The 16,609-nt window shown below is 36.7% G+C and overlaps 1 protein-coding gene and 1 pseudogene across 1 annotated transcript; one reads left to right on the top strand and one right to left on the bottom strand.

Annotated features, from left to right (window-relative positions):
* The first annotated feature begins 2,093 nt into the window (after positions 1-2,093).
* LOC122897677 (uncharacterized protein CXorf51A-like) lies at positions 2,094-2,627 on the top strand. Its single transcript, XM_044236057.1, has 2 exons — positions 2,094-2,216; positions 2,403-2,627. Exons 1-2 carry the CDS (start codon positions 2,094-2,096, stop codon positions 2,625-2,627), a joined length of 348 nt encoding a protein of 115 aa, XP_044091992.1.
* A 2,868-nt stretch (positions 2,628-5,495) lies between these two features.
* LOC122897523 overlaps positions 5,496-16,609 on the bottom strand; it is a 152,409-nt pseudogene continuing 141,295 nt past the window's right edge.

Below are 16,609 nucleotides of genomic sequence, written 5' to 3'. Positions count from 1 at the left end.
AGAGACTTTTCACTGATTATCTCACAATATGTTTTCATCAGAATGAGAAAATAAGAAGGCAAGAGAGACTGTCAGCAAAAGAGTTATTGTAAGAGGAAACCTCATTATGTTAATTAATGATCAATAACACCCCACTACTTTTGCCAGTTTCTATGAATTCCATTCATTAGAAGCAAGTCACTGTATATATCTTACACTCAAGGGTAGTGGATTTCACAGAAGTGTGAACTGGGAGCCATATCAGAAGTTGCCTTCCATACCAAGTATTAGTTAGTGTGTAGGGAAACAGGTAACAATATAATTCTATTGGTAGATTTTGGAAAGCAATCTGGCAATAATTAACAAAATTATTCCTTATATACTGAATGTCTGTGTCCCTCTAAAATTCTTATGTTGAAGCTCAAATCCCCAATGTGACAGTATTTGGAGGTGTGGCTTTTGGGAAGTTATTAGGGTTAGAATGGGTCATGAGAATGGGGCCTAATAATGCAATTAATGCCCTATTTATTTTTATTAACATATAATGTATTACTTGTTTCAGGGGTACAGATCTGTGATTCATCAGTCTTATACAACTCACAGCACTAATGCCCTATTTTAAAAAAAGAGGAGATAGAACTCTCTTTCTCACTCATCAAGGAAGGCCATGTAAGGACATAAGAAGATGGTCTTTATCAAGAACCCGACCATGCTGGCATCTTAATCTTGGACTTCCAGCCTCAAAAACTATGAGAAATAAATGTTTGTTGTTTAAGCCAGCCAGTCTATGGTATTCTGTTATAGTAGCTCAAATGGACTAAGAATTATGTGTATGTAGGACCTAGAAATTCTCTCCTTGAGTATATATCCCAGAGAAATATATGCAGAAGTCTGTAAGGGAACATGATTGAGGATGTTCATCACAGCATTGTTTGTAGGAATGGAGTGGAGAGCCAACACAGGTGTTCCTCAAAAGGGGAAATAATGGACAAGCAAAACTTGGTGCATGATGCTAATGGACTATGATGAAGCATTAGACACAGTGAACTAGATGCATATAGCCATATAAGTTAAACTTAAAAGCATAGGTTTGAGTGCATAAGTTAAGAAACAAGATCTATAGCATAATAGTGTGCATTCAAACACTGCATATTTAAGAAGGTCACATATTTCACAAGAGTACAAACATATGCAAGGACATAATTGAAACACATCAGAGTAGATGCCTAATGGTGGGAAAGAAATGAGTGTTGGGATCTAGGAAGAAGAAAAACAGATAAAATATAAAGATAAAATATTAATAAAATATGAGAGAACCTTGCAAAACTCAATGACAATAACATGGTCAGAGTCCAAAAATATAATAAAAGATAAAAGCAACCTTCATGGGTGGTCAGTTAATTCTAATCCCTGCCTGTAAGACACAGAGCTGGCAGAAAACAATATAATCAAATCAGTAGCCTTCAACACCAAATGCTATGTGTAGAGAGCTTATTCATGGGAGTTTTTTGTTAGTTTATAAGATGAGCCATAGTTCCACTGATATTTAAATTCAGTCATATTGCTCTTGGAGAGATTTTAGGTAAAATGTCCCAAACACTAGCTAACAACTAAGGTGGGATACAGCAAAATAAACCACTGAATAAGGGTGGCCTTAGGGAAGATATGGCAGGAAAGGTGCTTTCTCCACCATGTGTACTACCACGGTTGAACGTGGGGATATGAGGAACAGTGGTAGTTCAGTTTGGGAAAACTTTGGGGGTAATGTTAAAGAAAAGCCCCCTTTCTCTAACCAAACCATTTTCACCTTCTAATCATTTCTCCTCCCATCTAGAAGGGTCAGGAATGGCACTTTGAAATGTCAGAGCCACATTTTGGACTCCCTAGCAACCTTCCCAAAGCCACATTTTGGCCTCCCCAGCAACCTTCTCCAAAACAGAGTAGTGTCATAAGGAGGGCTTTGTGATGCCTGAGCCCCACCTTAACCACTATTGGCTGACAAGAGCCTAGCTGACCAATCACAGCTGAAGGGTATGGTCTTTTGTTGTCCTGGGAAGAGTTATACACAGTAGAACAGTTAGGAGGCCTGAGGTAGACCACTGGGAAGCTTCAATATGTCTAAGGTACCCAGGAAACTACCACAGCCCAACAAGGATATGGAGCAACCAACCTCAAGTTCTGAACAGAGGAAAAAGACAAAGAGTCCCTATCAACCCAGGTCCAAAGGCGGTGGCAAGGTAAGATGACCCTACCCAAGATACTCTTTTCTTCACTGATTCCCCTCCCCAAGAATCTTACCATTTGCTCACCTGGCACAAACTCCTTCCTCAGCCCTGACATCTGCTCATGATGCCCCCTTTTCTATCAGTATCCTATCTTCTTCCCCTAAGCCAATGCCCTTTTGGCCTCTGTTGTTGTTCCAGGTGCTGAAGACAACCCTGAAGGTAAAAAGACCTGTTCAAAGGAGTTTGAGTAAAAAAGTATCAGTAAAAACTACCAACCCTACAAGAAAGCCTAAAAAAGCTGGAACACCAGTCTTCGGTCACTATCACAGCCTGAATGAGAGACTGAACCAAAATGAGCCAGAGCAAGCCCAAGAGAAGGTGGAGGTGTCTGCCACATCAAATGATGACCCGCGCAGCCAGTAACTCCAGAGTGAGGCCAGAGACTTCAGTAATACCTGCTAAGTCTCCAGTGGTCTGGTGGCTGAGAAATGGCCCATCATGTAGACATTGAATTTTACAGCATCAAGGTATTCTGATGATACCTGAAATAAAGCCAACCTGTTGTGGAAGTTCATGTGTGTTTCTCTGAGTTCTCCCATGGTGGGATCAGGGAGGGAAAGGAAGAGGCAGCAGTCCAAAAAGGAAGAAACACAGGGTACTGTAGGGTTGGGGGCAAGACTGGCAGAATTACAGTTAACCAGATTGTGGGGATAAAGACTGGGTCAGGACTGAGCACTGAAGACAAATTTCCTCCTGAACACTTGACCTAGTGGGCAAGAAGAAAAGGGGCTTGGTGTTTCTGTCTTTGGGAGGTGGGGGCGGGGGGCGCAGGAAGGGGGAATGACGTCAAAGTATAAATTACCAGAGCCTATATGGGGTGAGGTGTTTGGGTGGCAGTACCATCCCCAAAGCTGAACAAGGAAATAACTTCCAGGCCACTGACCTCACAGTGGTGTTTGCTACATTTTACCCTATAATGGTCAACACCTATAAGTCCTCAGAAGGGCCAAAAACCTTTAGTAGCTTTAATAAAAGCTACTAAAAGCACCCTAAAGATGAAAATAATAGTGATTGGAAGCCACAAATCCAACACTGATTAGCCCACTTTCTTAAGAAACAGAGTGGAGCAGTGACCTTCCAAGGGCAGGGCATGGGAAGAGTCTGCCTTCAGTGCAGGCAATAGAGGAAAGCATTGTCTACAGAGAATTCTAAACGTATTTGGAGAGGAGAATATCTTTTATTTTTGTTCTCTCAAAGTTCTTTTTTTTCTGAAGAGACTATCACTGTAGATTAGTTTATTAAAATGTAATGGACATATAATAATTGCACATGCTTAAAGTGACAGTTTGAGGAGGTTGGTCCTATGTATACACTGTTAAACCATCATCACAACTTTGAGAGGGAACATATCCATCACCCCCAAGTTTACTCCTGGCCCTTGGCCATAGTACCCCCATCCTCAGATAACTACTGATTTCCTTGCTAACTCTACAGATTGTGCTGATTCCAGTAGTATAAAATGCTACTAAATATAAACTATACTCATTTTTATCCAGCTTCTTTCGCTCAATATACTTATTGTGAGAACCAGCAATGTTCTTGTGTACATCAATATTGTCTTTTTAGGCTATGATTGTCTAGTTGAGAGTTTAGTAACATTTAAAGGTGCTCCAAAGTTGCTTTAGTTTCATTTTATTTTTTAATTTTGAGATTATAAATTTATATGTAGTTGTAAGAAACAGAAAGATGCCTTATAACTGCATGTAAATTTATAATCTCAAAATTAAAAAATAAAATGAAACTAAAGCACCTTTGGAGCACCTTTAAATGCTACTAAATTCTCAACTAAACAATCATAACCATGAGAGACTGTGGACTCTGAGAAGCAAACCGAGGGTTTTGGAGGGGAGTGGGGTAAGGGAATGGGTGAGCCTGGTGGTGGGTATTAAGTAGGGCACATACTGCATGGAGCACTGGGTATGGTGCATAAACAATAAATCTTGGAACACTGAAATTAAAAAAAAGAAGATGCCTTATACCCTTAACCTTGCCCCCCATGATAACATCTTGCATGTTATAGCACAATATCAAAATCAGAAAGGTAAGGTTGCTATGATTTATTTACATTATTCAGATTTCACTAGTTACACATGAACTAGTTTGTATATGTTTATTTCTGTGCAATTTTATCAACTTTGTAGTTTCCTGTGTCTACCACTGTAGTCAAGATACAGAAAAGCCCCATCATAAGGATTCCTCTTGCTACTCATTTACAACCACAGCCACATCCTCCCTCACCCCTGGAAGCCAGTAATTTGCTCATCTCCATAATTTTGTCATTACAAGAATGTTACATAAATAGAATCATTCAATATGTAACTTTTTGTGATTGACTTTTACATTCAGCAAAAATCCCTTGAGAGCCATTCAAATTGTTGTACCAATGTTTTTTTTTCTTTATTGCTGAGTAATATTGCATAGTGTTAATGTACCACAGTTTGTTAAACCACTTATTTACTGAAAGACATTTTGGTTTTGATTTCCAAAATTACAAATAAAGCTGACATAATCATTCCTGGATAGGGTTTTCTGTGAACTTAAAGTTTTCATTTCTCAGGGATTAACGTCCAAGAGCAACTGCTGGGTCACGTGGCAATGGCACGCTTAGTTTTATAAGAAACTACTGTTCTCCCCCCACCCAGAGTGGCTATATCATTTTATATTCACCAGCAATCTCTGAAGATGGTTTCTCTGCCTTCTAACCAGCATTTGGTGTTATCATTAAACAAAAAAATTTTAAGTCATTCTAGTGCCTGTATAGTGATACCTCATTGAAGTTTTCATTTGCATTTCACTGATGGTTAATGTTGAGCATCTTTTTATGTGTTCATTTGCCATCTGTATATATTCTTCACTGAAATTTCTATTCATGTCTGTAGCCCATTTTCTTTCTTTCTTGACATCTGCATAATCAAGCTTTCAGGAATTTGAACACAAGGCACAGTTTCCAGGTGTACATAAATATATCTCCATTTTACAATTTTTTTGGTTTCTTCTTCAATCTTTTTGGAAACTGATAAGAAAATCCTTAAATCTTATTTAAGCAAAAAGAACTTCCTTAATAGGACTTTATAACTCCCTTTAAGAACTGATCATCTGAATTTCTAGGACTTCTTACAGTAAATATTTTATTTATATTTCCTTTCTACTACTGTTGTCTCCTAGATCCTCGCAAGTTGTCTATAGTTAAATAATGCTTTTAATTTCCATCTTTGGTCTTGCAAATATCCTTTAGGGTACTGCAACACAGTCCAGTACTTGCAGAATACAATACGACATGTGAATCTTCACACTACTTTTAGATTATATTGTTAGAGGTGGGTGACATTGAACTCCTGACCCTCCCAGTAATAAAGTCACTTAATATTTTCAAACTTCAAGTCATATAAGACTAGAGAAAATTCTACATCCACACGGTATCGAGGTTTCTAGGGATTTTTCATCCATGTTCATTCAGTTCATCAATAATCTCTGGTTTCTCCATTCCTTGGCCAATCCGAAAGAAGATAACCATCATACAACAGGATTTATGATAAAGGAATCTCTGATCAATCACTCCAAACTGAAATAACTAGAGAAGTTCTTGCAGTTTAGCTCTGTCTCTCCTCACCCAGGTTCTGGACTATTAGTTGTATTTGGGCAGATGGAAAAGTCTACTGAAAATTAATCATTCCATTGGCTACATCCATTTTACACAAGTTTTTGAAATTATATGTGTCAACATACCTCTGAGCCACATAATTCATGGTTACAACATCTAAATCAGCATAAAGGGAAAAATAGCAGTAAGTCTTCTCAAGACAGCTGAACCTAGTACTGAAACTGGGTTTGACAAAAGCCCAGACCAATATAAGGATGTCTGGAGGGAACACCAGATGGAAAATGCAGCTATGATGGATTTTTTTTTTTAGCAGCACTGTGGACTTCTTTTAAAATCGTCTGACTTCTTTCCCCTTGGAAAGTGAGAACAAAGGTCAAGAGAAATCAATTGTCCAAAGGCACTTAACACCCTTGTCCGCTGACCCTCATTGGAGAGAGCTGAATGTCTGCTTTCTCATGGTCAAGTCTTAGAGCCTCAAACAGCTTCTTTTTCAGTAATATTGTTTGCATTTTCCCGACTGGCAAAGCCCTAGTATCTCTAGTCCAGACAGACCATCCTTAGGGCTACATGGCTTCGACCACTGGCACTAAAATCAAATGTACAGTTAGTTTTTCCAGTTTCTGAAGAATTTTCTCTGATGTTTGAGTTCTTATCATTGTTGACCTGCTCTTATTTAAGTCATTGCATCTCCTTCTCTAGTTCTTGTACTTTTTTTTTTTTAGGAGTTCCTCAGTTTAGTTTCTGTCTTTTTCAACAATGATAGGACAACCCCAGAAATAAAGGAATCATACAGGTCCATCCTACTTGTTGATCAGAGCCACACCTATAGCTACTTTTTCTGAGTTTTTTTTTAATTCTGTTGAATGTTAAGAGTTCTTTATATATCTTAGACACAAGTCCTTCATCAGATATATGATTTACATCTTCTCTCAGTCTGTAGCTTGCCTTTCATCATCCTTATAAGATCACTCAGCAGAAGTCGTTAATTTTGATGAGGACAATTTTATGGATCAAGTTTTGGTGTCAGGTCTAAGAACTTTTCACCTGGCCTTCAGTGCTAAACATCTTCTCTAAAATGTTATAGCTTTACATTTCAACCTGTGATCCATTTTAAATTCATTTTTGTATAAGGTATGTAATTTAGGCCAAGATTTAGTTGTTTTACTATAGAGATCTCATTACTCCAGGACCATTTGTTAAAAAGGCCAATAGTTTTTCTTCCTCCACTCAAGTGCATTTTCATAGTCTGTTTCTATGCATTGATCTTTGTCCATCTCTCAGCAAACTGCCTTCATTATGGTGGCTACAATGTAAGCTTTAATACCAAGTAGGATGATTCTATCCACTTTATTCTTGTAATCTGTGGTTTTGTATCAGGAAATACTGCCTTCATAAAACGAGATATAAAATGCCCCATTCTCTTGGATTTTATGGTATAGATTATAATCGCCCCTTTAAATGTTTGGTAGAGTTTTCCAGTGAAATCACATGGGCCTGGATACTTTTCTTCAGGACTTCCTTGAACGAAAATTCAACCCCTTTATTAGTTATAAGATTGATTATATTATACTGGGTGTGGTGAAAAAATAATGAATACTGTTTTCCTGAAAATAAATAAATTGAAAAATTTTTTAAAAAAAGATTGATTATATTGCCTATATAACTTTGTTGGGGGGTTGCAGTAATTGGTGGTTTCTCAAGGAAGAGATTTGCTTCTTCTAAATTTTCAAATTTAGGAGCATTCAGTTCTTACCAGTATTCCCTTATTATCCATTTAGTAATTACAGGATTTGTAGTGATATTGGTCCTTGTCTCCTCTAATTTTATCTTTGCCAGTCTTGCATATAGTCTCTCTTGGTATATGTTCTGTAGACACATGAAACAAGTGTATATTGTGTTGTTGAGTAGAATGTTCTATGTTCACATAAATAAGGTTCTATTGGTCATTGTATTGTTCAGTTATTCTATTCTTGCTGATTTTGTCTAGTAGTTCTATCAGTTACTGAGTATTGGGTATGTGAAGTCCAATGCTAGCTATGGCTTAGTCTAGGTCTCCTTTCAACTGCCAGTTTTTGCATTATTTGGAAGCTCTCTTGTTTGACACACAGAGTAGACATATCTTTTTACTCTTATAATCATGTAGTGGTTATCCTTGCCTTTAGTAATTTTTTTTTGCTATGACATATACTTTATCTGATAAGAATATAGTCATTCCTGCTTTTTATTTTTGTGGTAAAATATACCTGACATGAAATTTTCCTTCTTAGCCATTTCTGAGCGTACATTTCAGTAATATTAACCCACATTTATGTCAGTAATCTGAAAACTTTCTATACTGCAAAACAAACTCTATACCCAATGAAGAACAAATCCTCATCCCCTCCCTACCACAGCCCCTGAGAAGTGCCATTCTACTTTGTCTCTATGAATTTAGCAAATCTAGGTACCTCATATAAATGGAATCACACAGTATTTTTCTTTTTGTAACTGATTTATTTCACATAGCATAATGACCTCAAGATTCACAATGCTGTAGCATCTGTCAGAATTCCTTTCTATTTAAAAGGTTGAATGACACCCATTGTACACAAACACGTTTTATTTATCCATTCATCCATCAGTGGACACTTAGATTACTCCCACCATTTGCCTATTGTGAATAATGCTGCGATATACATGGGTATACAAATATGTCTTCAACCCTGCTTATAATTCTTTTGTGTATGTATCCAGAGTTGCTGGATCACACAATAATTCTATTTTTAATTTTTAGAAATTTTAATGCCATTATAGTTAACTTACAGTGTTACGTAATTTCAGGTATATAATATAGTGATTCAAAAATTCTATACATTACTCAGTGCTCATCAAGATAATAGTACTCTTAATCCCCTTGTTCTATTTCACCCATCCTCCACCAATCTCCCCTCTGGTAAACACAGTGTGCTCTCTATATTTAAGAGTGTTAAAAAAAAAAAGAGTACTGTCTTCTTCTTTGTTTTGTTTCTTACATTCCACATAGGTTAAATACTATGGCATTTATCTTTTTCTGACTTAGAATTATACCTATTATACCCTCTAGATCCATTTATGTTGTTGCAAGTGACAGGATCTTATCCTTTTTATGGCTGAGTAATATTTCATTGTGTATATACATCACATCTCTATCCATTCATCTATCGGTAGACACTTGGTTTATTTCCATATCTTGGCTACTGTAAATAATGCTGCAATGGACATAGAGGTGCATATACCTTTTCAAATTAGTGTTTTCACTGTTTTGAAGAAATACCCAGATGTGGAACTGCTGGATCATATAGCAGTTATATTTTTAATTTTTTAAGGAACCTCCACATTCTTTCCTATATTGACTGTATCAATTTACATTGCCACGAACAGTGCACAAAGATTCCCTTTAGTCCACATTATTGAGTACATGAGGTTGCTGAAGAGTTTTTCCTTCATGATTGTGCTCTGTCTCAGCTTTCAGTTGTCCCTGTATATTGGTTCCATACAGAGAGTCTCTCTCTCCATAATTTTGCCAGTTACCTAGTGGTATTGTTATTTTGCCAGTTACCTAGTGCTGTTGTTATTCTTTGATAAGTTAGCAGTATGGAGAGAGTGTTTCTATTCTAATCCAACCTCAGTCTTAGGTAGACCCCTTGAGGCTGGCCTTCAGGGATGGGTTCTTTGGTGCTTCTAGCCATATTCCCCATGATAGGTAGACTATCTTGTGGTCTACCTATCATGGGTAGATCGATTCCACCTCATCTCCCATCAGTAGGCGCTTCCCACATAATTGTATCACCTAGAAATACATATTTTTATTTTGGGCAGGAAATAATGGCCACGAATCTTTCGAGTAGGCAAGGTTACAGGCCTGAATGCACACGTAATTGTGTGCTATTAGTGGAAATAGCAATACACCCTGCAAAGTCTTTATAAGTCACACACAAATTCAAATTGCTGTTTTGGATCCTGTAGATACACTAGTAACTGAGTTATTAGTGCTAAAGTTATTCCTCCCTAGAACATTCCAGGAGGATGGTGCTTGGCTCCAGTTGCTACAGCCAGAGTCTTCTCTGACAGAATGTATTTGATGAATAAAGTTCTATTCAATTACAGATGAGTGTTTGCGCACACGTGCCTGGAAAATATCACCAAGGGCAAAAGATCAGTGCATGCTGGGAACAGGCATATTTAATGGACTGAGTAGAGCAACCTTGCTAAAAAGCAACAGAAACATGGAAACCACCTTCTCTCATTTCTCCCATAAGTTTCTCCACTATAGGACCATTAACAGGGTAAGATAGAAGAATCACCTCATCTGCCTATATAAAAATGGCCTCAATCATTTAACAATCATGTATTCAGCACTTACCATGTGGCATGCACTCTTCTGGGTGCTGGAAACTACAAAAATGACTACCAAGTAATTGTCTAATTAAAAGGAAAAAGTCCTTCACAGCCCCCTGAATTTCACCAAAACCCTTAGAATTCTTTAAAACTCCCATCATATCCAGGAGAACCTGTCTGACTGGGCAACACTTGATCTTGGGGTTGTGCGTTCAAGCCCCATGTTGTGTATAGATATTAGTTAAAAACAAAATCTTAAAAAAAAAAAACCCTCCCAATTTACCCAAATTCCCTACTCCTCTCTAATGCCCCTTGTCCTCCATGCTATTTGTTATGCTCCACAAATAAGTGAAACCATATGATAATTGACTCTCTCTGCTTGACTTATTTCACTCAGCATTGGAAGGGGAGGTGAACCATGAGAGACTATGGACTCTGAAAAACAGTCTGAGGGGTTTGAAGTGGCGGGGGGGGGGGTGGGAGGTAGGGGTACCAGGTGGTGGGTATTATAGAGGGCACGGCTTGCATGGAGCACTGGGTGTGGTGAAAAAATAATGAATAATGTTTTTCTGAAAATAAATAAATTGGAAAAAAAAACCCTCCATCATATCCAGTTTCAGAAGTGTAATACCACCCCTCTATGTCTCTGTCTTAACCCTATTCCTTTCGTTTCCATAACCTAGCCAAGCCAGGCTGGCATTCTGAAATATTTATTCAGAATTAAGGGAGGACACAGAAATACATAAGAATAAATCAGAAAGAAAAACCTTGCCGAGACTGCCAAGTCCCAGTTTCTATTCCAAATACCGTCACATTCCTAAGGACCGCAACAACTTCCCCGCACCTGACCTTTGCTCCCTACCCTCACCTACCTGCCATCTCACTCACCATCCTCCAAGGGCCAACCAGCTATTCACACTGTCATTCAGTCAAATACAAGGAAACCATGTCTCAACTGCATGACTTAGTTTTAGTCTCCAGATGAAGAACCTACTTTTTCCAGAGGCAAATTATAAGACTGTGATGATTGATAACAAAAAATTCACCATTATTAAAAATAATTTTATTTCCTTTCAAATTTTGACAGCTTATCTGGTGTTTTCTCTGATTCATAATTAGATTTTACCAAGTTGTCTATTTTCATTCTTTTTGATGTGCCAATGCTTGGATTAATTTTAATCTCTATTTTCAATGCAATAATTCATGTTGCTAAATTTAATAATTCATTTCTCATGGTTCCTTTTGTTTTTTAACTTTTTGAATTGCATTTTCAGTTCATTTGTTTTCATTCATTTTTCTTTAGTGATGAAACTTTTTTGGACTATGGATTTTCTCACATGTACAGTTTCTCTGCATTTGATAATAATACTAATACTTATTAAGTGCTTTCTTTGTGCCATTTTTACAAATATTTTGCATACATTTTTTTAATTCTCCTAATAACATTATTGAGTAAGAAACTTTAGAGAGGTATTAGGGGTTTTTTTTATATTTACCTAAAACTATGCAAGTAGTAGATGACAGAGCCAGGATTGGAATTCAGGCAATCTGTCTGCAAATCCTGTCTTCCAAACCATCATAATTTTAAAAGTAATCTATAGCCGGGTGTGGGGGGACATTATGGTCATTGGGGAGGGTATGTGCTATGGTGAGTGCTGTGAAGTGTGTAAACCTGGCGATTCACAGACCTGTGCCCCTGGGGATAAAAATATATTATATGTTTATAAAAAATTTGTTTTAAATAAATTAATTTTTTAAAAAAGTAATCTATAGCATTTCCTGTGTTTGCATTTGTTTCATGGAGAATTCTGATGAGGCCTTGTTGCTTAGTTATATCATTCTGGTACAAATCAAGATAAATAGCAATACCCTCAAGTCCTCAAACTTAACATCAATCATCTGGAAACTATTTAAAGGACTTGCTTTTAAAGTATCATAAGTAACTATTTTGTGGAAATCTTAAATTGAAAGCAAAATAGTGAATTGTTGAACTAGTTTTAAAATTTTCATTTCTCTTCATTTCTTACTTCAGACTAGGAACTCTGAAACCTTTCCTGAATACCCCCAATACCTACGCTGTCCTTAGGTGGCTTTACCAGCTTCTAGAAAAATTTTTGTTCCATGGGCTCTCATAAATATTTTAAGTGAATATATAATTGAATTTCTAAAAGCAGCCTGTCAATGATTGGAAACGGGAAGATATTTTCAGTCTTAAAATAATTACAAATGGACTATGGACTCTGAAAAACAATCTGAGGGGTTTGAAGTGGCCTGGGGGTGTGGTGGGAGGTTGGGGTACCAGGTGGTGTGTATTATAGAGGGCACAGACTGCATGGAGCACTGGGTGTGGTGAAAAAATAATGAATACTGTTATGTTGAAAATAAATAAATTTAATTAAAAAAATTACAAATGGCAAAATGTACAAATTAATTTCCTATCAAATCTCCATCTTGGATAATTATGAAACTCATGATCCAGATTTACATTGATACTATACCCTTCAAAAATTAACCACTTTCCAAAGAAGCTAAATGAAGATTTTTCTGACCAATGGCATCTAAAACATTTTTCTCCTGCAAGTGGAAAAGAAACTACAGTGGAATATACAAATTTGTAATCAGTTCATGTGCAATTCAGTTGAATACTCATAACAACTCAGCAAACATTAACACTTATCTTTACATGTGTATGCCAAGACATGGTGAGGTTCAACACTGTATAATTTGTTCCTTTCACTTCATCCCTATTCTTTCAGGGAGCTTGTATTTATACATTATATGGAGAATCTGACTCTTCAGCACCCTTTTAGGATACTACAGCTGAGACCAACTTGTTCTACCATTACTACCCAAATCTTATACCTTATCCACATGTTATCAAAATAAATAATATTAAAACTACACATGGTATTGCCTAAAAACCAGTATTTACAAGACTGTAAGACAATGTTTTATCTAATTATCTGAATGGGGAGAACTGGAGACTAACACTCCAATCACTAAAGTACATTGTGAGAGTTCTCTCCTACTACTTCCTTAGTTCTGTATCAGGAAATCCCTCTGCTATCATCTACAAAAACATGTGCTACCCTTCTTGTCTTTACTGTTATCGTTTCACTATTTGCTTTATTCCAAGCCAATACTGAGCAGAAATTGAAAGTGAGTGTACTCAAAATTAGTCCCTCAACTCATCCTCTTTTTTTAATATCAGAGAGTGGACAGAACTAAAACATCAATCAATGCTAAGTCAATAACACTGGAAGAAAATGTTCTGTTTCTTGCTTCCCTAATCATCCTTCTTCTAATTACTTCCTGAACAAAATCAGACTTTGAGGACAGTGATGTGACCTTCATTTTGACTATCTTGAGTCAAATCATTTGGTATGTCAGCTCCCACTACTTAAAAACGTCATTTTGAAAGTGGTAGTCTAAGTGACTTTCCCTAACCAAGGGCAGGAAGACTATGTCTCAGCTCAGAACCATGGACTTACTTCTCAGGGCCCCACATGATAAGTGATGTATTTGGCCATGGACAGCTGCTGCAAATCACTGTTCCCCAAATCTGTATGTGTGGTCTGTTTCTTTCTGGCATATAGACAGTCATGCCTTATATTGAAATGTTTTGAATTGATGGAAGTTTCTTATTCATCTTCTATAGTGTTGTATTTGAATTTTTATACTGTGTTTTCTGAAAAAATATTATTAAGAACTTATTCTCAGTACTTCTGTAGTACTTTACACCATAAATACCCTGTCAGCCAAACAAGGTTTCCTGTTTTCAGTACAACATCCATGATTCACACTCAAAAACGGCACTGAAGATAAGGCTCTCAGCATTCTGTGTGAATCCTGCCTTCTAGTGAATGCTGGCCTTAAAACATTTCTTCTGTACTCTGTGTACATAGGCCTGTCCTTCAGCATTCTTCCAAGATATTAAAATATGCATACAATACTTCAGAAAAATACTTTTCACCATCATAGCGATAATTTATTTAGAACAGGGTATTTATTCAGTCTTACTTATCTACCAAAAAGTTTCATGTTAATATCAAAGGAAAAATAATAACTTCACATTAGAAGAACTTAACCAAACACCAACTTAATTGATTAAAATGAGTATCACCAATGAGGGGAGAAAGGGACATCACACACCTGATGAGAGGACGCATCGAGAAGAACACTGCATCTTTTTAATGTTATTTCTACAAAAAAAATGCATAACTTGAATCTATCATAAGGAAATATCAGATAAACCCATACCAAGAGACATTCTATAAAATAACTGGCCTTTATTCTTCAAAACTTTCAAAGTCACTTAATACAAAGAAAGTTTAAGGAAGTGTGGCAGATTGAAGGTGATTAAAGAAAGATGAGAACTACATGCCATGAGTTATCTCAGGTGAATTCTAAATGAAGAAATACAACTATAAAGGGTTCCTACTTGGAAAAAGTCAAATTTGAATACAGACTTTGAATAAAAGAAGGGTCAGAAAGCTTTTTTTCCATAAAGGATCAAATATTTTTAAACTTGTGGGGTCATATAGTCTCTAGTGCAGCTATTCAGCTGTATCATTGTAGCTCAAAAACAGACATTATGTGGTTGTGTTCCAGTAAAACTTTATTCACAACAACAAGCAGCAGTGGTCCATATTTGACCTGAGGGCTATAGTTTTCAGATCCCTAAATTAAAGAAGAGTATTGCATCAGTGTTAAATCTCCTGGTTTAGGTAATTTTACTGTGCTTTATTATTCTAGGATATACCTCTTAAGGTATTTAGGGTAAAGACTCATCATATGTGTGACTTAACTCTTAAATGATTGAGGGAGCAGTGGAAGTAATATTTTATATATACATACATACCTATATACATATACATGTACATAGTTTATATACAGAGAATAAAGAGGGAGAGAAAATGTGTTAAAATATTGATTAATCTGGCAAATCAAGGAATTCCTAGTACTATACTTGCAACTTCCCATAAATTTGAAATTGCATCAAAGCTATCAAAAATCTAAATTCAAGGGGCGCCTGGGTGGCTCAGTGGGTTAAGTCTCTGCTTTCGGCTCGAGTCATGGTCTCGGGGTCCTGGGATCGAGCCCCGCATCGGGCTGTCTGAGCAGCGGGGAGCCTGCTTCCCCCTCTCTCTCTGCCTGCCTCTCTGCCTGCTTGTGATCTCTCTCTCTCTCTGTCAAATAAATAAATAAATAAATAAATAAATAAATCTAAATTTAAAAAATAAACATGTATACCAGATAAATGTTTATTTTTGTCATTGGTTTTCAAAATCTATACAGTCAATACATTACTTTAAGCTGCTCTTCATTCAGTCACAATAGCTATGCTTAAATATTTTCTAGACTCATTTTTAAAATGTCTTGACTCAATAAGCACCCTATCTTTAGTTTTGTTTTGGGTGTTTTGTTTTGTTTTGTTTGGGTTTTTTTGTTTTGTTTTGTTTTTGTTTCTGCTTTGAGAAATGTTCTTAAACTTAGCATTGAGATGGTATAGTAGAAAGGAATTTGTGAAATCAGAGGATCTGAATTTGAGCTCCATCTATGCTTCTTATTTGCTGCATTTATAGACAAGTCACTTGACTTCTCAGTTTACTCATTTATAACTATGTCAGTGTTCTGAGCACTGAGAGATAATGAATATGATGCTGTAAAATCCGTGAAATGCTGTGCACAAGAGAGATTTGCCCTCATTTATAGTAACTAGATTTTCTAAGCTAAAGGGCAAATGGGAAATATACCATTGCATTTATAAATGCTCTTAAAAGATCAGATGGATTTACTTTTATGAAACTGCGGATTTTGAGACAAGATGTCAAACTGGTTGGGTTTGGACAGCCCATGCTAAAAAAGGAAAAAAAGGGAAGAGTCAAGATATTGACAGAACCCATTCTTATACACCATACCTGAAATAAATTTGTGATAAATACTTCCAGAGACATAAAAATTGTTCAGGCCCCAGCATGGGGGGAAATGACTAATTGAAACCAGATCAGGCGAAGGACCCAAGGCAGGGCAATAAGCTAGGGTAGATTATTCTATTAGTACCCATTGATTTTTTCTACATTGTGGATCAAAGTGGGCTAATTGAAGCATGGAATTGGAAAGTACCTCCCAATTGGACTCACAAACCTAGATGTCTACCCACTGTCCCCGCATAGGTCTCAGAGCGCTCAGAGCCTTCGGAAAACAGAACACGTGTGGAAAAAGCAGTGAAGTACATAAGCAAAACTCAATTAAAAGAGTATACAAGGCTGGGCACATGGATCTGTACTGGTTATAATAATGTGAGACAATCAAAGAGAGTCTTTAATACTAAATTAAAAAATCCCAACAACATCCTGCCTTTAAAAGATATATTTAAACCTCCAAA

Source organism: Neovison vison, chromosome X, assembly GCF_020171115.1.
Source record: "Neovison vison isolate M4711 chromosome X, ASM_NN_V1, whole genome shotgun sequence".
NCBI lineage: Eukaryota > Metazoa > Chordata > Mammalia > Carnivora > Mustelidae > Neogale > Neogale vison.
The sequence above is the reverse complement of the archived record's forward strand: the minus strand, read 5'-3'. Positions and strand labels throughout refer to the sequence as shown.

Bases quoted from the DNA above. Each gene is read 5' to 3' on its own strand.
- LOC122897677 (XM_044236057.1), top strand. From the start codon at position 2,094: ATGTCTAAGGTACCCAGGAAACTACCACAGCCCAACAAGGATATGGAG. The intron at 2,217-2,402 runs GTAAGATGACCC...TTGTTGTTCCAG, and splicing joins GGTCCAAAGGCGGTGGCAAG to GTGCTGAAGACAACCCTGAA.